The 20,977-nt window shown below is 37.7% G+C and overlaps 1 protein-coding gene across 2 annotated transcripts in view; it reads right to left on the reverse strand.

Annotated features, from left to right (window-relative positions):
- The window catches only part of Psn (presenilin), a 180,086-nt gene that overhangs the window by 69,402 nt on the left and 89,707 nt on the right, over window positions 1-20,977 (reverse strand). For both annotated transcript variants that reach the window (XM_090398665.1, XM_090398664.1), the window contains exon 6: window positions 3,103-3,201. In XM_090398665.1, the coding sequence (XP_090254791.1) occupies window positions 3,103-3,201 (99 nt within the window). The remainder of the gene's footprint in view (window positions 1-3,102; window positions 3,202-20,977) is intronic.

The following is a 20,977-nucleotide window of genomic DNA, read 5'->3' on the forward strand; positions in this document are numbered from 1 at the left end:
CATAAACTCATTGGTGTGCTAAAGGGTGAAGTTTATCCTTAGGCAAGCGGATCAGAGTTGCCAGCTTGACATGAGGTTTGAAGGGGGTGCGAAGGCCATGTTTCAACAATACTTTGGCTATCTTTTCCGATGTACCTCTGATATAGGGAATAGAAATGGTCGCTGGAACAAGCTTCAACTCAACACCTACAAGATGAAGAATAAACCCAACATCAGAAGAACTGAATATAGGAACCATCAATATAAAGAGTATTAATGGAAAGGAAAACAACTTACAGAAGAATTGGAAAAGTACCATATGGACATAATTGGCATTACTGAGACAAAGAAGACAAAAACAGGTGAGATCTTACTAAAAAAATAAGTTACAGATATTATTTTCAGGCAATAATGATCAAGGAAAGGAAAGAGTAGCGATAGCATTCAATGCCAAACATTAAGATAAACTTCTTGAATGGAAGGCAGTTTCAAATAGAGTTATGTGGACAAACTTTAATATGGACAATGAAACTTGCTTGTGCCTATGGTCTCACAGAAGGTTCTTCCAAGGAAGAAGTGGAGGAATTTTTTTGAGTCATTAGAACAGGCAGCTTGCATGAAAAAAAGGGAAAAAGTGGTCCTTGTTGGAGATCTGAACAGCAGATTACGAAATGAATCCCATCACATTCGCTACTATTACTATGGGAAGTCGGGACTGGCAGACCATGCTTTGGACACGCCTTCAACACAGGATTAGATGGAGGAAAATGAATGTGCTATTTAGGAGTCGTTATAGATCTGAAAGATTATTTTTTGAGTCAGCAATGGCTTTGAAGAATTCTCCCAACCTTAACAAATATGGTTGCATTAATTTGCCAAAAATTTGGGAGACGGTTATCCTAAGAAAAACTCCTGGATAACTGCTGGGTTTTTTTTTCGTTAGAGGGCGCCAAAAATAGGACTTTAGATCTTTTGTCTTTTGCAATTATATTGTTTCACTCACTCACTGTCGCGTTTACTTGTGTATTGTGCTCTGATGATGCCGAGTTGAAAATCAGCGAAATATAAGCGTTAATAAAACATCTTTGTTGAAAAAAAGTGTTTGTGGTGTTGTTAATACCGTGAAAAATAAGTCATGAAGGTACAGAGGCTTTTGCAGTCTGTGTAATATATTTCTCAACAAATAGTGCAATCAGAGACAGCTGGAATAAAAACGGTGCTAACTAATGAATCACATGTACCCCTCTGACAGAAACTACACTGTATAGATGCAAGCAAAACCATATATTGCACCAGAAACACGGTATCTAACTAAAACTCTTGTCTAATTTTTCAATTAGATGAAATAAGTGTTTGTTTGATTACATTTGAAATTCTCGATGTCATTATGACAGATCACAAACGCTTACTTCAAAATAAAATTCTACCACGAATTGAAACATGCCATATAATGCTTGTGTGAGTTCCCCTTCCAAATGCAAACAAGGCAATAAAAATCAACCAAGGATTGAAACTTTGTGTGAGTAGAACCCGCCGGTAACGAGTTCAGTCAGAACGATAAATGATACCCTGTCGTGAATGTCTTAAAACTAAGAAATATATAGTGAATGTTGTTATGACAGATGCTATGGAATTCGGTTGAAGAGAATTAGCATTTCAACTCAAAAATTGTCGGTTCTATTTGTCTTTAAAGGGTCGCGTGATCTTTTGTTAATACCACACCAATAGAATTCATGTCTTCATAGCTGCTCTCTCCTGTAAAACAAAATTTAACTTGTACATATTGTAACAATTAAAAAAAAAAAGGTTGAATAATTATAAGTGTATAAAAGGATACCATATGTACATCGTTGACGTGCCAGCAAAATTCTTGGGCGTGCCATAGGTTCGCCACCCGTGTGCTAGGGGATGCAATTTATACTTAGGAGAGCAGATCAGAGTTGCTAATTTACATGTGGTTTGAAGTTATATTTTATTAGTATTTTGGTTATCTTTTCAGATGTACCACAGAAATAAAGATTAGGAATAGTGGTGTTCTGTTCTGTGTTTGAAGAGGGGAAAGTAAGAGGACCATGTAGTATTTTATCTATTTTGTAGGAGCCGTAGCCATTAGCCAGGAAAGTATGACGAAGATATTTAAATTTGATGGAAAGAGCTGCTTAAGTAGAACAAATAGTTCTATATCTGTGTGCATGTGTTTTTAGAATACCATACTGTTTGACTAGATGATGATGATGTGATTGTTTATGTAGATATTCCCCTCCCCACCCTCTCTCTCTCTGTGTGTGTGTGTGTGTGTGTGCTTTCCCTAAACAGAAAAAGATAGTGAACTATTTGAAAGCCAGATGACTAATGTGTCAAGAAAAAGAAAGAAAAGGAAAACAGTTATTAGATTCTTTTTCTACTGTGAGTGAATTCTGGGGTGTTGGTTGTTTAGGTAAGTAAGTAAAGAATCCAAAGTGCCTTGTCCATGGGGCCAAATGGCAAATCAACAAAACATATGTAGGAGCTTGTATGTAGCTATGTTAAGTATTTTGTTTTTGAAGTGTCAATGCAAAAGTTAGCTGGGGGGGGGGGAGAACTCATAGCAGTACCATTAGTCTGTTTGTAGTTTTCCTTGCCATGTAAAGCAACCTGCATGCATAGTAATTCTGAATAATTCAAAGATATTGGGGGGGGGGGGGATTAGGCTTTATTAAATCAAGAGCATCTATCAGTGGTACATCAATAAATAGACATGACATCGAAACTAACCATTATGTCTGTATTTTTTTAAGGATGTCATTTTTAAATGGACAGAATTTTTTTTATAAAAGTAGAGGAGTTGCTAGTAAGGAGACAGCAGGTCTATTAGATTGATGAACTTGAAATATCTAATATCACACCTGCTATCACAAATTGCCTATACTTGTGAAATATCACAAGTAGAGACAACTTGTGATAGCAGGTGATCCACAAGTTTATTCTGAAACAGGAGTATCCCAATATTCATTTCAATAGTGTATGCATAATAAATTAAATTAATAAAATCAAATATGCTTATATAATTGAAAATTGTTTAAATTTTTTTATGAAATCAAATACAAATTAATAAAATACTTTCACAATTTATATGATACATACATGAATATATAAGAGCTGGAAATATAGGTTCATTTCTTTCTTGTGCTGTCTCAACTAAAATTCTTAATGGACCTTTTGGACATAGCACAGCTATTAAATCTGCAATGTATAAAACAAATGTTTCAAATATCACTGAATAGTAACAAAAGAAACAGTTAAGAATTATATATATCAAGCAGAACAATATTATTATCACACCTCCTAGGAGTTAAGGGCTCATCGAAGGATACCATGCATCACCCATAAAAAATGTCATACCATCTCTAAAACTCATTCACACTAGATGTACTCCCTACTTCAACAAGCAAACTGTTCAACTTCCTCATATTTCTGTGAGAAAAAAAATATAGCTCTTCAAAAATCTAACCTTACCCTCATGTCTTCTCCCTACTTTCCATACAATAAAAAATTTCAACTAATATCCTATAATGCCCTATTAGAAGTTTATAGACTTCTATCATATCACCCCCTCTTTCTCCTGTCTACCATTGTTTGCAGTCCACATATCTCAATCTATCCTCATAATCTACATCCCGATATCATACTTATAACTCTTAATTGCAGAATTTCCACAACTTCTTTATCCTTTCAGAACCCAGAAGACCAAATCTGTGAACAGAAGCACAGATGTGGTCATATCAAGGCCTTGTAAAGAGGCAAAATGACCTCCATATCCTCACATGGCAATGTTCACTTTAACATTGCAATTATCCTCTGCATTGCTATTTTTTTTTACTTTGTAACCTTGAACTTCAACATCCTATCCACCATAACTCCAAAAACTCTAGCCTCATCAATTCTTCAAGCATAATCCCAACAATATAATAAACCATCGAATCTCATTAGTACATAACAGTACACTTACTGACATCAAAATAACAGTCATTGTTTGCTCACACTTTCACCTATTCAAATCACTGCAAATGCTGTATAAGTAGCATCGCTTTTAACCCTGCCTAATCACCCTCAAACAACTGAAGATCTCCTGTCAGGTCCTTCCCAATATCATTAATTTATTTTATTTATTCATATGGAGTTTCCTCCCTATTTCTCCCCCGTCCCTACTAGGGCAAGTTGAGTCCCCCTCATGGGGGTTAAGTATTTATGACTGTAGATCCATGTGTGTTCACGGGGCCGGTTTGCCTGCTTGCAGGATGAAAAACCCCAGATAAAATGGTGGAAAAAACCCTGTTGTCCATGCCCAAGACCGGCTAACTTGGCTATGGCTGAGGAAGATCCTTAAGCTCCTCACATCGTCGACAGGAATCGAACCTAGGACACTCCTTCCCTAGGCATATGGTTGCGAAGTGCATAGCCACTAGGCTAACCGTGTGGACAATATCATTAATATATAGATTAAACAACAATGGTCCAAAGACTGAACAATGGGACACACCACTGATTACCTTAAATCTGGTAGATTTATCCATCCCCCCACCCCCATATATACCACTTTATAATACCACTTTACCAGCGATCCACATATCCAAGTCAACAGCTTATATTCCAATCCCATACTCTCCAGTTTATGCAAGAACCTTTCATATAGAAGCCTATTAAATGCCTTATTTATTTCGTGTGCAAACTACAGAAAACATAATCCTTTCTTTTAGTGTTACACGGTGATCAGCATTCATTTTTGAAATTATGGATTCTACAACCGTGTTAAAATAACTTTTTTTATTATCCAGACATTTCGATCTTCATATCAAGATCATCATCTGGAGCATACATAAATATACAAGACAAGCTGCGTTACATTTCAAACCGTAAGCTAGAGAAACAATGATTTGATCATATGCTACTCACTGGCATGACCTCTAGTGAAATAAATAAATAAAATAAAATACATCAGGCTAGATTTAATTTAAGATTACATGACTAAACATTCTTGCTTACAGATGGTTTTCCTTCCAGTAACAGTGGTGTCCTATTTCTATTATTACAATTGTTATTTTAAAAAATAAAAAAATTATTTATAAATTACAACATGAATAAACATTCTTTTTTATAAATTTTTTCTTTAACAGTGATGTCCTATTTTTTAGTATTAAAGTTATTTTAGATTTAGGATCCTGGATTTTCTACAGTCCTGTTTATAGTTGTTCTTAGAGAGGAAGGATTCATGGAACGAATATATGCCTTCCATATGTATGGAATTTTTAGACTATCATTATTGTTTAGATTGGGGTGGTTGATAATGATCTCACAAGCTTCCTTAAATTTGCGTTCATACCATGTTTTGGTGTGATGAAGACAACTAGTGCTTTTCCAGTCAATTTTATGTAAGGTGTTCAGGACATGATCAGAAAGGCCAGCTTCACCATAATTATTATATTTGATGTGTCGTTTATGTTCTTTTTGTCTGATCGGAATTGGGTGTCCTGTTTCTCTTATGTATGGCATGTTGCAGGTGCAGTAAATACGGTATACTCCAGGGTGGGCCAGAAGAGGGAGTGGGTCTTTGGATGAGTTGAGTAAGCTTTTTAATTTTACAGGAGGTTTAAAGGTGGTTTTGTATTTTTGTAGTACTCTGTTTATTTTGTCTGATGTCCCTTTAATGTAGGGAATGGTTATAGTTTTACTGTAGTCTGGTTTGTCTATGTTTTTTATTGAGGTCTTGTAGAGAATTTTGTTAATAGTATTTTGGCTGTATCAATTTTTTTGAAAAGTATTGCTGATCACTTTAAATTTGTTTTTCAGTGCCTGTTCACTGGAGCAGATCTTCAGAGCCCTGTTTTTAGGGTATTGATGACACCTAGTTTTTGTGTTGGGTGGTGGTAGGAGTTTATGTGTATATATTGGCCAGTATGTGTCAGTTTGCGGTAAACAGTGAAGGAAAGATTGCCCGAGGGAAGACGTGTGACAAATGTATCTAGAAACGGCAATGTGTTATGTTTTTCAATCTCAATTGTGAACTGTATAAGTTTGTGTTGCTTGTTTAGGTGGCTAAGGAATGTGTCTAATGTCTGGCGACCATGAGACCAGATCGCGAAAACATCATCAACGTATCTAAGACAGACTTTGGGTTTTAAAGAGGAGGAACCTAAAGCAAGTTGTTCAAAATGTTCCATATAAAAGTTAGCAATCGGGGGGGGTGATAATGGCGAGCCCATCGCAAAATATGGCAAAACGCTTTCTACCTACAAAAAGAAGGCCCCCAATCTAAACAATAATGATGGTCTAAAAATCCCATACATATGGAAGGCATATACTCGTCCCACGAATCCTTCCTCTCTAAGAACAACTATAAACAGGACTGTAGAAAATCCAGGATCCTAAATCTAAAATATCTTTAATATTAAAAAATAGGACATCACTGTTAAAGAAAAAATCTATAAGAAAGAATGTTTATTCATGTTGTAATTTGTAAATAATTTTTTTTTTTTAAATAACAATTGTAATAATAGAAATAGGACACCACTGTTACTGGAAGGAAAACCATCTGTAAGAAAAAACATTTATTCATGTAATCATAAATTAAATCTAGCCTGATGTAATTTTTTTTTTTTTTTTTTTTTTTTTTCACTAGAGGTCATGCCAGTGAGTAGCATGTGATCAAATCATTGTTTCTCTAGCTTATGGTTTGAAATGTAATACAGCTTGTCTCGTATATTTATGTATGCTCCAGATGATGATCTGGATATGAAGATTGAAACATCAGGATAATAAAAAGAGTTATTTTAACACGGTTGTAAAATCCATAATTTCAAAAATGAATGCTGATCACCGTGTAACACTAAAAGAAAGGATTATGTTTTCTGTAGTTTGCACATGAAATAAATAAGGCATTTTATAGGCTTCTATATGAAAGGTTTTTGCATAAACTGGAGAGTATGGGATTGGAATCCATAATTTCAAAAATGAATACAGAAAACATAAGAGCATACATATAAATGATTAAAAGTATACATTAAAAGACAAAAATGCCACTTGCATAAAATATTAGGCAAAAAACATATGTCAGATTTCACTCTTCCAATGATTAATATACTTGAAAGCTGTTTCATTACACTGCATTAAATCTTCTCAGGTACATAGATATTATTAATGTCTATTGTCCATGCAGTTAGCCTAGTGGCTATGTGCTTCACAACCATATGCCTGGGGAAGGAGTGTCCTAGGTTCGATTCCCATCGACAACGTGAGGAGCTTAAGGATCTTCCTCAGCCATAGCCAAGTTAGCCGGTCTTGGGTTTTTTCCCACCAGTTTATCGGGGGTTTTTCATTCTGTAAGCAGGCAAACTGGCCCTGTTAACACACACGGATCTACAGTCATAAATACTTAACCCCCATGAGGGGCTCAAAATGCCCCAGTAGAGACAGGGGAGAAATAGGGAGGAAACTCCATATGAATGAATAAATAAATAAATGTCTATTGAGCAGCACTGCAGATGATCTATGGTTTGTGTTTCACTACATGAGCAGCTGTCATTGTCTGTGTAGTCCCATCTGGCCATATTCTGCTTTGATCTGCCCATTTCGGAATGAAGTCTATTCAATGTCTTCGTTCTTTGCCAGTCTACCATATTTACTCGAATATAACTTGCCCTCATGTATAACTCGCACCCCCTGATTTTACTTTACAGAAAAAGAAATTAAAAAGTTTCGTACGTCGCACACAAAAAAAAGTTTAAACACTTTGCGTCAGGGTGATAATAACCCGCTCCCCACAGTAAACAACACGCCTTCCCCAGCAGCCACCAAATAGTGCAATTAGAGACAACTGGGATAAAAATGGCACTAACTAATGAAGCACATGTTCCATCCCACATAAATTATGTTGTATAGACACAAGTAGAACCATATGTTACACTGACAAACACAGTATCTAACTAAAAACTATTGTCTCATTTTCGATGTCATTAAGACATCACAAAAAACAGAAGCAGAATGCAAACCACCAGCAATAAAATTCAACCGGGGGGGGGGGGGGGGTTGAAACTTTGTGTGAGTTAGCCCAGTAATGAGAAGTTCTGTTGGAATGATAAATGGGCAAAAAACACCACCCCATCGTGAATGTGTTAAAACTAAGAAATATATAGTAAATGTTGTTATGGTAGTTTCAGATATTATAGAATTCAGTTGATGAGAATTAGCATTTCAACTCAACAGCTGTCAGCTTGCTTTTGTCGTTTGGTAGCACAATCTTTTTTTAATACTGCACCAATCATATGCACGTCTTCATAAGCTGCTCTATCACTACTGGCCATCTCTACTTGTGCAGACCACAGACAAGTGTATATATACAAAAGAGCATACAGGTAATTTATTATGGAAGAGGAAAGATTAGCAAAACATGTTTTCTTAGCAAAGTTGGCAGGTAAAAGATCTAGAGGAAGACAAGATCTAGGTAGGTTGATATAGTAAAAAGTGCCTTAGAAAACAAAAATATAAGAACTGATAATACTGAATATATTACAGAATAATTTAGAGGAAAATTATTTATTAGGAGTTAGAAATTATGCACTTTTACATTTAGTACTCATAATATCCTACGCATCCACTGAGGGTACACAAGGAATCTGATAATGATGACGTGCAGCTCATCATATTCATTATATTCTGCAATCAGCAGCTTATAGAGTGATATTGCAAGAATTATCTGTATAGCCTATTGTCTATCCATGGACCATTATCTATATTTCAAAAAAAATCTATAGTTATTAATGAAACTTATTCAAGATGTAAACTTGTTGAAACAGAAGCTTAAAGAATAAGTTTAAGGATTTAATCTTTACTCATACAGATAAGCATCCACTTCCTAAGTCTACTAGAAGTTTTCAGTGCTTATTAACAGTTAACTAACTGCCATAATAAATTAGGCTTGGAATCTTATCAATAATTGGTCACAATGAGAGTTGATTAGACCTGGTCAAAGTTCCATACCCTGAATGCTTTTCTATATGGAATTCACTATAGCATAATTTTTACTGTAAATACTTCTATATTTCTTTTGTTCCAGTAAATAAATTCACTCTAGTGAGAATTGACTGTATAGCATGGATTACAAATTACAACTATTTAAGATTTTTTTTTAAGTTCAAGGTCAAACGTGATAATTAAATAACTGCTGTGACAAAATCCAATATTGAACTAACAAGTTTATTTTCTTAAAGTAAATTTTATTATTTTGTTTGGCCACATGTGCTTTGTCAGAAGAATCTGACAAAAAATATGATTTTGTGAAGTGCCACTAACACAAATAATACCTCAAAAACAGCACCACTCTTGTTTCAGATTCCACAGTACTTACAGTGATACAAAAAAAGATCAGTAATACCATTGCTGTGTTTCACACTCTGCTTTCAGTTCTCATTAGTCATTCATGAAGAATTGTTCATTACATATCTCAAGTCTTGTAAATTACTGCGAATTTCTGCTAGAAATAATGGGAAAGAACATGATACTATTTGGATAGATGACTTTGACGATGCATACAAGGAAACTGCTCTCAAGGCCGGAAGTAGTTATAGTGAATAAAAGATTCTTGGTAAGTCATACCCATTTTCAGTTTTTTCCTGAAAACTTTAGTTTCCAGAAAATTTCCGTATATATCTCGCATGACAATTTTTTAGCTTTAATTTTGGGGAAAAAATTGTGAGTTAATTTCGATTAAATACAATAGATGTAAGCTGGAAGAAAGAGATTCATTTAAGTTTAGAGCCTCTGGAGACTGTTCTTGCCACATTGTTGCCCTTGTAGCTTTTATGGAATCAACCAACAGTTCCACCGAGTGAATAAAACTTTTCCTTGATCTTAGCCTCCTATGTACTGCAACATGTCCATACAAAGGATGCCATTCATTATTTAGTAGTTGTTTCCGCTCATATCTATTCTGTGTAGTCCTTCTGATGTGAGGAGGTGCAATATCAGACAATTAGTATAAATGGTCAATTAATGTATGCTTAAAGCAGCCAGTAATATACTGATATGTTTCATTAAGAACCTTGTCAATAATTTTGACGTGATGTTCATTCCCAAACAGGGCTAGCATACTCGGCTGCCAAAAAGCAAAGTGTCAGTGCAGAGATGCGCAGTACTTGTGGACTTGCACCCCACCAAGATGAGTTAACTGGTGCAGAATATTATTACTTATTTGAGTTTTAGCTGCTGTCTTCTCTATGGGTCACTTATAATTTAAGGTCTTATCTAGTGTAACAGCTAGGTAAGTTGGATTTGAATAATTGACCAATTTCACACCATTCCATTCTATATTCAGCTCTCTCCTTGCCTCCCTATTATTGAGATGGAAAAAACACATTTGGGTTTTACTGGGATTTGGTTTCAGTTGGTTTTCCTTATAGTAAACTGTAAGGTTTCTAGTTTTTGTGTGAGCTGCTTCTCAATGTTATCCAAGCATTTTGCTTGATAAGCTATTGCCTAGTGATCTGCATATAAGAATGTTCTTGACCATGTGTTGAAGAATGGAAAAAAAAAAAAATATATATATATATATATATATTGAAGAGGAGGGGAGAGAGCACACTTCCTTGAGGTAGACTATTTTTCTGGATATGCCATCTGCTCTTTTTTTCCCTTGAAAATCAACAAAGAATCTCCTGCTAAACAGCACTGACCTAAATACCTGTACTAACTGATAGCTGTTTGTCATGTTATAAATTTTGACTATAAGCTTTCTAAGATTTAGTGTGTGTCATATGCTGCTGTCAAATCTATAAATATGGCTCCTGTTGCTAACCCCCTTTCAAAGCAGTCCTCAATAAACTGTGTTAAGTTTAATACTTGTCCAGTGATCTTCCTAGTCTAAATCCTACCTTCTTTTATCAGCACTTTCTTTTATCTCCTAAGCACAACTTCAGCATTGTGCATAGGAGAGCTATAGGCTTGTAGCTCTTTAGATCCTCAGTAGGTTTCAGGATAGGTATTACTTTCGTTTGCCTCCATATGCTGGGTATTTTAGCAAATTTCCAGCAAAAGTTGAAAAATTCTAATTTCAAATTCCTTAGTATCTCGTTTCTGATATAATCTATACTGGCAGCTTTTCCTGGTTTTAATGGTTTTAGGACATTTTCCTTTTTAGTAAATGGTGCTTCACAAATGAAATTCCAATTACTTAATATTTCACTAATTCATTTAATATGTCAATCAGACACACACACACAACTGTAGGATAAAAGAGATATGGGTAACTGCCACAATTTCTTCATGATGCCACTAGTTAGGACAACGTACTTGCCAATTCATTGATATACAACCTCAAAGAATATTTCAAACAGAACTTTCAATTATATAAAATCTATACCAAAGATTTTACATGCACACATTACTTTCAGCAAAAGAAAGACTTGAAGAGGGAGGGGGGGGGAGGAATACAAAAATTGTATCCACTTTAGTAGACAAACAGTAAAGACTAACAAAGATGATAACCACTATGTAGTTATAGAAGAGACTAATGACGTTTTTTTAAAATATTTCTAATTGTGTGTATCCCACTGTTCAGCATATTGTGCATGTTTGTGCATTCATGTACATATGTTTGGCTAATGATGACTAGGATGTATTCAGACAAGTAGTTGATTCTTGAGTTTATTATTATTATTATCATCATCCTCCTCCTCCTCCTAAAGATCCCGTGAAGTCAAAAACTCATCTATAAGGTCCCTTCGTCATATACATAGCTCATCATACCTTGCCTTAAACACATTCAAATTCTCTGCAGACACAATACATATATGGGCTACTAAGGGGGCTGTTGATGCACAATATATAGCTTCTCACAGTCAAGTCATCCCCACCAGTGGTATAGCCTGTTTCCACAAACGGGGCTCTGGCAACCTGGCGAACATTGCCATCAAAAAAGTATATCTTTCCTAGTTGGAGGAAATGGCAACTAGACGTCTAGGTGGTAATGTCTTTCATCACTCAGTGAAATACCACCATCTTGCTTATCAGAGAATCTGAAGTGGCTGTAGCCATGTTAGGTCACTAGAGCAAAGGTTCTGATTTCTGCCCCCCCCCCCCAACATTCATCCACATGCAGTGAGTGACCCTCAATGACATACAAACTCACTGTATGGGGTCCCAACCCCTCCCCTCCATTTGAGGGTAGAGTACTAAAATGGTTCCATAGGACAGTTGCTGGATAGTACACAGGACCGAACCAGTTACTAACGAATCTAGAGGCTTCCCCGATCAGTGAGTGTCAAATCCTGCAGACACGTATTTTGCTAGTGCAAAATACATGTCTGCTGGAAGAAAACTGGAAGAAAACCAAATATTGTGGCTGCAGGGAGAACTGTTGAGGCCATGTATGGGAAAAAAAAAAAAAAAAAAAATTCCACATCCACTCTGCCAACATCCATGGTCTAAACAGCAATATAAATGATGTGGACCACCATCTACAGTCTAAACCAGAAATACTACAGTATTTACTCAAATATAACTATCCATCATACATATCTCGCACCCCTGATTTTAAATTATGAAAACAGAAATTAAATTGTTTCGCATATACCTCACACAAGAAAAAAGTTTAAAACTTTAAGCAACAGTGAACGTTGTTGTGGCAGTAATAGTAAAAAATCTTTCGGATGTGAAGACCAATATGACCATTATTCCTGGTCTCACACCAAGTCTACAGCCCTTGGTTGTATCAGTCAACAAACCATTCAAGGACTACATATGAAAATTCTACACAGAGTGAATGGCAGCCAGCAGCTATGACCTGACTCTGGGGAAGATTAACAGACCATTAGAACAGTTGTGGAACTGAATTTTGATAGCGTGGGACATGATTTTTGTCGAAATCATGTGCATTTCCAATCTATCTTCTCGTGGAAAGGCTTAGACGTTGGTTATGCATTTTTAACTAAGTAATTTAAGGAAATTACAACATCACTAGGATATACATTAAAATAAATTTTAATATACTTCAATATTTGGGCAACGTCACGTTGCCATTTTCAAGAAACTTAAGAATAAGACACGCGCACGCAGGCACAACAAACAGTAAATGAGGAAGAAGCAGGAAGCTATTATTTCTCCTAAAGTCTTGATGGTGCCCCCTAGCGGGCAATGTTGGTATTGTTGGGCGATTGGGCTGAAGGTCTTCTGATGTAGCTTTCCCAAATTTGAGGCAGTCTCATGCAGCCAAATTTGTTGAGGTTCGGATTGTTTCTTAGGGCTGAAGCTGATTCCATGAAAAGCCTTACATACTTGTATTTACTACGGTGTACTATCGTGACTTTCTTCCACCGTATTCTATGGCAGGTATCCAGATCATGATCATGGTCAGCAAGACCTGAGTGGCTGTACTGGTGAAACCGGATGTAGTCCTTGTGTTCTGAAATTCTGATATTGGCTGTCCTGCCTGTTTGGCCAAAGTAGGACAGCTTACAGCTGCAAGTGACCTGGTATACACCAGGTAGGTCTAGGGAGGGGGGGGGGGGAGGTTGGTCTTTAGTTGAGCGGATAAGGGTTGCCAATTTTTTATATGGTCTGTAACAAGAATTTAAGTCATGTTTTTTTAGGATTTTTGTAATTTTTTCTGAGTTGCTTCGGATATAGGGTATGGTGATAGATTTAGAGTAATCCTTGTTGTGAGGGGAGGGGGGGGGGGGGTGTGTGTGGCTTACTGGTTTCAATATTTTTTGGATTTTTTGGGTGGGGGGAGAGGGGTAGCCATTGGCTGAGAAAGTGTTGAATGTGGTTTAGTTCTGTGGTTAGGGGATTGTCATTTGAACAGATAAGTTTAGCCCTGTTGTGTAGTGTCTTAATGACTCCATATTGTTGCGAGGAGGGGTAGTGGGATTGTTGGTGAATGTATCTGCCTGTATGGGTGGGTTTTCTATAGACTGAGAAAACCAAGGTTCCATCAGGCTTGGTGGGAGACTAGTGTGTCTAAGAAAGGAAGGCAGCTTGTTTTTTTCTTCTTCCAGGGTGAATTTGATTCTGGAGTGTGGTTGTTTATATGTGTTAGGGAGGAGAGGGTGCATCGGAGCCATGTGGTCAAATAGCGAACACATCAACATAGCAAAGCCAAATGATTGGTTTTTGTGGGGCAGAATTTAAGGCTTTCTCTTCAAAAGTCTCCATATAAAAGTTGGCCAAGGGTGGGGAGAATGGAGAACCCAGGCTGTCCCCTCTATTTGTTTGTAGAATTTTCCTCCAAGCAAAATAGCCTGAGTTCATTGTGAACTGAAAAAGGGCTATGATATCAGGAGGAAATTTAGCTTGGGATTAGCTCTAAGGATTCTTTGAGTGGGACATTTTGTGAATAAGGAGGAGACATACAAAACTGACCATTATGTCAGTGTGTTTGAGTGTAAGGTTTTCTATGCTGGCTTTGAAGTGGACTGAGTTTTTTATGTGTGAAGGTGTGTTGCCAGTATAGTGTGAGAGAGCTTTGGCCAAATGTTAAGCTAGTTTGTGTGTGGGGGAATCAATGCCATCCACTATGGGACGTAATGGCATATTTTCCTTATGTATTTTTGGAAGTCCATAAATATGGGGGGGTATGGAGTTAAATGGTTTTAATTTATTAGTGATTTCTACAGGCCAAGAAGTGACCTTCTTAAGGAGCCTGTGGAGTTTTCTATGTGTCAGTTGGTGGGATTGTACTCGATCAGGAGGTAAGTAGCCCGATCTAACAATAAGCTTTCCAGCTTACCTGTGTAATCCTTTTGGTTAAGCAATACTGTGGCGTTCCCTTTATCAGCTTAGGTGATTATTATTTTCTTGTTTTTCTTTAATTCCAGTAGAGATTTAATTTCCTTACTGGGCATGTTGGCTTTTAGTGGTTTAGCTTTGGTCAGAACACAAGCTACATCCAGTTTAATATCGTTGGCGACGTGGTTTGGAAGGTGTCGTATCCGCGTTCAATTCTTATCATAATATCTTCCGTATATTAAAATTTATTTTAATGTATATCCTAGTGACGTTGTAATTTCCTTAAATTACTTAGTTAAAAATGCATAACGACGTCTAAGCTTTTCCACGACAATTATAATAATCTACGGAGATTATATCGCACGTAAAGCACGCCATTATGGTAAAATGAAGTTAAAACTATCAAGACAACTGAATCGTCTTGCCTTCCTGAAACGCTGCCGGGATAACCAGGTAATTCCTAACTGTGTGAAATTCAAGCACCGTTTCTCTTCGCAAAAGGCACTTCGTATTTATAGCCTTGCCAGCCAAGCCTTACTCAGAGAACAAATTGCCATGACTTGCCGTTTCCTGAGTGAAGCTAACTCAGCTATACAGGCACTCGAAGATGACCTTTCAAGCACCTTAAGCCACGAAATTTGGTCTATTTTATACGACATCTCGTGCGCTGAAGCAGAGAAAGAATTTAAAAAAGTATGAGATCAACACATCAAAAAATTTGAAAATTTAAAAAACAACTCTATCTCGAAACCACAACTTCCTACCAAAACGGTAGTCAACCTTTCGTCAATTAATGTAAAACTTGAAGCACTCGACACCCTCACACGTGGCCACAACTTTGCCATTGCGCCCAGAAGAATACCTGCGAAAGATATTATGATAAGAATTGAACACGGGATACGACACCTTCCAAACACGTCGCCAACGATATTAGGCTGGATGTAGCTTGTGTTCTGACCAAAGCTAAACCACCAAAAGCCAACATGCCCAGTAAGGAAATTAAATCTCTACTGGAATTAAAGAAAAACAAGAAAATAATAATCACCAAAGCTGATAAAGGGAACGCCACAGTATTGCTTAACCAAAAGGATTACACAGGTAAGCTGAAAGCTTTATTGTTAGATCGGGCTACTTACCTCCCGATCAAGTACAATCCCCCCAACTCACACATTAGAAAACTCCACAGGCTCCTTAGGAAGGTCACTTCTTGGCCTGTGGAAATCACTAATAAATTATAACCATTTAACTCCATACCCCCCCCCCCCCGTATTTATGGACTCCCAAAAATACATAAGGAAAATATGCCATTATGTCCCATAGTGGATGGCATTGATACCCTCACATACAAACTAGCTTAACATTTGGCTAAAGCTCTCTCACACTATACTGGCAACACACCTTCACACATAAAAAAACTCAACCCACTTCAAAGCCAGCATAGAAAACCTTACACTCAAACACACTGACATAATTGGTCAGTTTTGATGTCTCCTCCTTATTCACAAATGTCCCACTCAAAGAATCCTTAGAGCTAATCCAAGCTAAATTTCCTTCCGATATCACAGCCCTTTATCAGTTCACAATGAACTCAGGCTATTTTGTTTGGCAAGGAAAATTCTACAAACAAATAGAGGAGACAGCCTGGGTTCTCCACTCTCCCCACCCTTGACCAACTTTTATATGAAGACTTTTGAAGAGAAAGCCTTAAATTCTGCCCAACAAAAACCAACCATTTGGCTTTGCTATGTTGATGATGTGTTCGCTATTTGGCCACATGGCTCCGATGCACTCCTCTCTTTCCTAACACATATTAACAACCAATACCCTAGAATCAAATTCACCCTGAAATAAGAAAAAAAAAACAACCGTCTTCCTTTCTTAGACACACTAGTCTCCCGCCAGCCTGATGGAACCTTGGTTTTCTCAGTCTATAGAAAACCCACCCATACAGGCAGATACATTCACCAACAATCCCACCACCCCTCCTCGTAACAATATGGAGTCATTAAGACACTACACAACAGGGCTAAACTTATCTGTTCAAATGACAATGCCCTAACCACAGAACTAAACATATTCTCAACACTTTCTGAGCCAATGGCTACCCCTCCCCCCCCCCAAAAAAATCCAAAAAATATTGAAACCAGTAAGCCACAACCCCCCCCCCCTCCCCTCACAACAAGGATTACTCTAAATCTATCACCATACCCTATATCCGAGGCAACTCAGAAAAAATTACAAAAATCCTAAAAAAACATGACAACTTCTTGTTGCAGACCATATAAAAAATTGGCATCCCTTATCTGCTCTACTAAAGACCCCCCCCCCCCGCCAGACCTACCTGGTGTATACCAGGTCCCTTGCAGCTGTAAGCTGTCCTACTTTGGCCAAACAGGCAGGACAGCCAATATCAGAATTTCAGAACACAAGGACTACATCCGGTTTCACCAGTATACAGCCACTCGGGTCTTGCTGACCATGCGCTCGATACCTGCCATAGAATACAGTGGAAGAAAGCTACGATAGTACACCGTAGTAAATACAAGTATGAAAGGCTTTTCATGGAATCAGCTTCAGCCTTAAGAAACAATCCGAACCTCAACAAATTTGGCTGCATGAGACTGCCTCAAATTTGGTAAACCTATATCAGAAGACCTTCAGCCCAATCACCCAAGAATACCAACATTGCCTGCTGGGGGCACCATCAGGACTTTAGGAGAAATAATAGCTTCCTGCTTCTTCCTCATTTACTGTTTGTTGTGCCTGCCTGCACGTGTCTTGTTCTTAAGTTTCTTGAAAATGGCAACGTGACGTTGCTGAAATATTGAAGTATATTACAATTTATATTAATGTATATCTTAGTGGCGTTGTAATTTCCTTAAATTACTTAGTTAAAAATTCCAATCTATCCAAATAGCATCATCTTTTTCCCAGCCAGGGTATTAGAAATGTTTTTTTTTTTTTTAAACCGACATTTCTAATGCCCTGGATAGGAACAAAGATGATGCTATTTGGATAGACTGAAAATGTACACAGGGAAACTGCTCTCGAGACCAGAAGTAACGATAACAAATTGGTGATTCTTGGTAAGTCATACCCAATTTCAGTTTATTTAAATCATGGTGATCTTATGATTCTGGAATGATAAAAGGACAAGCAATAATGAAACTTTGTTTTCATTTAATTACAGAAGCATTGTTGCTAAAGATTCAAATATATTGTGTGATGGAGAGTGGCTGATTGCATAAATACAGTTCATAATTAAAATTTAAATGCATTATTTATAAAATGAATTTTATAAATAATGCGAGGGATTTTCCCTTCCTCTCCGGTCCGTTAGGATGAATTGAGCCCACTTAATGGGGCATTATGTATATGTATTTTATGACTGTAAATTCATGTCTGTTCATTGGGCCAGTTTTCCTGTTCTAAGGGACGAAACACCTGAGTTTCCAGGTGGGAAACCCTCTATCTACGTATGAGACCAGCTAACTCACCTTTAGTTGAGAGAGACCAGATAAAGGTTCCTCACATTTTGGACAGGAATCAAGTCCAAGTCTTTTCAAAGAAACAGCTTTGACTATACTGACTGACCTGTGGAGGCTCTATGTGAGCAATTAAAATTATAATGAATACTGAGAATTTAATTATAAACGTCGATTTAGATTTTTTTTGAAAAACTTTAGTTTCTGAAAATCCCTGCATATATCTCGCACTAAGATTTTTTAACTTTAATTTTGGGAAAAAAGTTCAAGTCATATTCAAGTAAATATGGTATTCCTATCAGAACCCCAACTGGCAACCTCAAGAAGTCCAGAAGCCCAAACTACACAGCTCTTTCTGCTAGAAGGACATCACTTGTGCTTTCATCAGAACTGACATACTATGTCAGACACTGCACATCCTTGAATCCCCAGTTAGATCTGCTTTACCTCAAAATAGCTCTATCAAATTAATCTGCCATTTTTGTATGCTCTGTTGTTGAAGGTCATAGTGGTTGAAGAGGTCAACCACTATGACCTCTTCAACTCTCTCTCTCTAAAGCTAGACTTTCTGCAGATGAAATACTCCAACAGTGAGGTCATTCTTCTTAGGGACTTCAGTGTCAACAATTCACATTGACTCCCCTTCTCCAGTTTCACTGACCAAACAGACAGGATGCTGAGGTGTTTGCCATCAGCAATGACCTATTTCAGATCATCAATCGCCCTACCAGAATACCTAACAACCCCCCCCCTCTCTAATTTGCCAATACACTTGACCTCTTCATAACAAACACCCCTTCCAGGTGTACTGTGGTTGCTGGTTCTCCTCTTGGTAACTCAGATCACAACCTCATACAAGTCTCTTTTGCCACAGAACCACCTTCATCTGCCAGCTAACAGTTGTGTCCTTTGGCACCACAAGGGTGCCAACTGGAAGGCCCTCCATGACTTCTATTCCTCTTTCCCATTGTCCAACTGCTGCTTCAGTTCTTCTGATCCAAACACCTGCTCAGACAGAATAACAGAAATCATACCCACAGGAATGAATGGCTCAATCCTCAATAACCATTCTTTGTATTCAGGTTATTGAGGATTCTTTTTTGGATTTCTTTTTGTCAGAAGACTATAGGTAATATGAAGGGTCGTGCTAGGTAGTGTGGAGGGAATTTTGCCCAGTGAATTTGAAGAGAAAATGTAATGCCAGTAATTTGGCCTTGTCTTTGGATGAGGTAACTACAATACAATCTGGATGTGAGAGTAGTGGAAACCTGAGTGGGCAGAAGTTGTGCCTAATGGCCTTGGCAAGGGACCAACCAGAAGGAATGCTGCCCGATAGTATCCCACCTATTGGGTTAAAAAATTGTGCCCTGGAATGCCTATCCTGTATCGCCTCTTCAAGTCTTCTTGTAAGGCCACAATGTCTGCTCTACTCCTCATAATTCATCCCAACTTTGCATCATCTGCAAACAACTGAATATTCCCATCCAAATCTTTCCCAATATCATTTACATACAGGTTAAACATCAATGGCCCTAAAATTGACAACTGAGGGACCCTAGTAATGACTCTCTTCCAGGATATTGCTCCCCCATACACAACTTGCTGATGCTCATCACATAGTCAATCTCCAATCCAATGAACTTGTCTAATATCCAACCCCATCTACTCTATTTTGACTATCAACTTATCATGCGGTAATCTATGAAAAGTCTTTGCAAAATCTAAATATACTACTGCGTATCAATTGCCTTTGTCTAATGAGGCCTTCATCTTATTGAAATAAAGATAATACCACCGTTGTCAACCCAATTCTGAATAATGTTCTCAACAGCCTCTCCAACACTTTAACAACAACTGACACATACATAGGCCTATAATTTGAAGCTTGAGTTCTGTCATCTCCTTATGAAGCAGCATAATCTTGCCTTCCTTCCACTCCTTTGGAACTTGACCCAATGTAACACTCATATTATTAAACAACTATGTCAAGGCAGATGTCAACTCTCTGGCACATTCCTTCAAAATACTTGATGATATATCATGAAGTCCCACATCCTTATTAACATCAAGTTTGCTCAATTCCCCATATGCCTCTTGTTCACATAGTCAGTCTCTCCTCTTCATCATCATCTACTGTTCTCAAACTCTCCATGATGTCCTCCACAGCAGTTGTTATCATACCATTGTCGGTGCGGTTAGCCTAGTGGCTTTGCGCTTCACAACCACATGCCTGGGGAAGGAGTGTCCTAGGTTCGATTCCCGTCAACGGCGTGAGGAGCTCAAGGATCTTCCTCAGCCATAGCCAAGTTAGCCGGTCTTGGGCATAGACAGCAGGGTTTTTTTCCGCCAGTTTATCTGGTGTTTTTCATCCCACAAGCAGGCAAACCGGTCTGAGGACACACACGGATTACAGTCAGGAATACTGACCCAGCCATAGGTCTGATTCGTCAGCCTATGCCGGTTCCCGGATAAAATTTGTGGGGTGGGGGACTAGATGGTACCGTGAGCTCCCATAAAAAGAAGGAAGGCTGTATCATCACACGGAATTTATTTATCATACCATTTTCTCCAATCAAAGTCATTCCTGTCATTCTTCCATAATCCTTTTTTTTTTTTTTTTTGATGGCTGCATATCGAAAGAACTCCCTAGGATTTTTTTTTCCTTCATTAGCTAACTGCCGCTCATACTGCACTTTTGCTACCCTTATCAAACGAGTCGACCTTCTTGCTTGTTCATTGTATTCCTTGTGGAAATGATA

This window comes from Typopeltis vanoorti, chromosome 10, assembly GCF_054136105.1.
Source record: "Typopeltis vanoorti isolate ZY-2024b chromosome 10, IOZ_Tvanoo_1.0, whole genome shotgun sequence".
In the NCBI taxonomy this organism is placed as follows: Eukaryota; Metazoa; Arthropoda; class Arachnida; order Uropygi; family Thelyphonidae; genus Typopeltis; species Typopeltis vanoorti.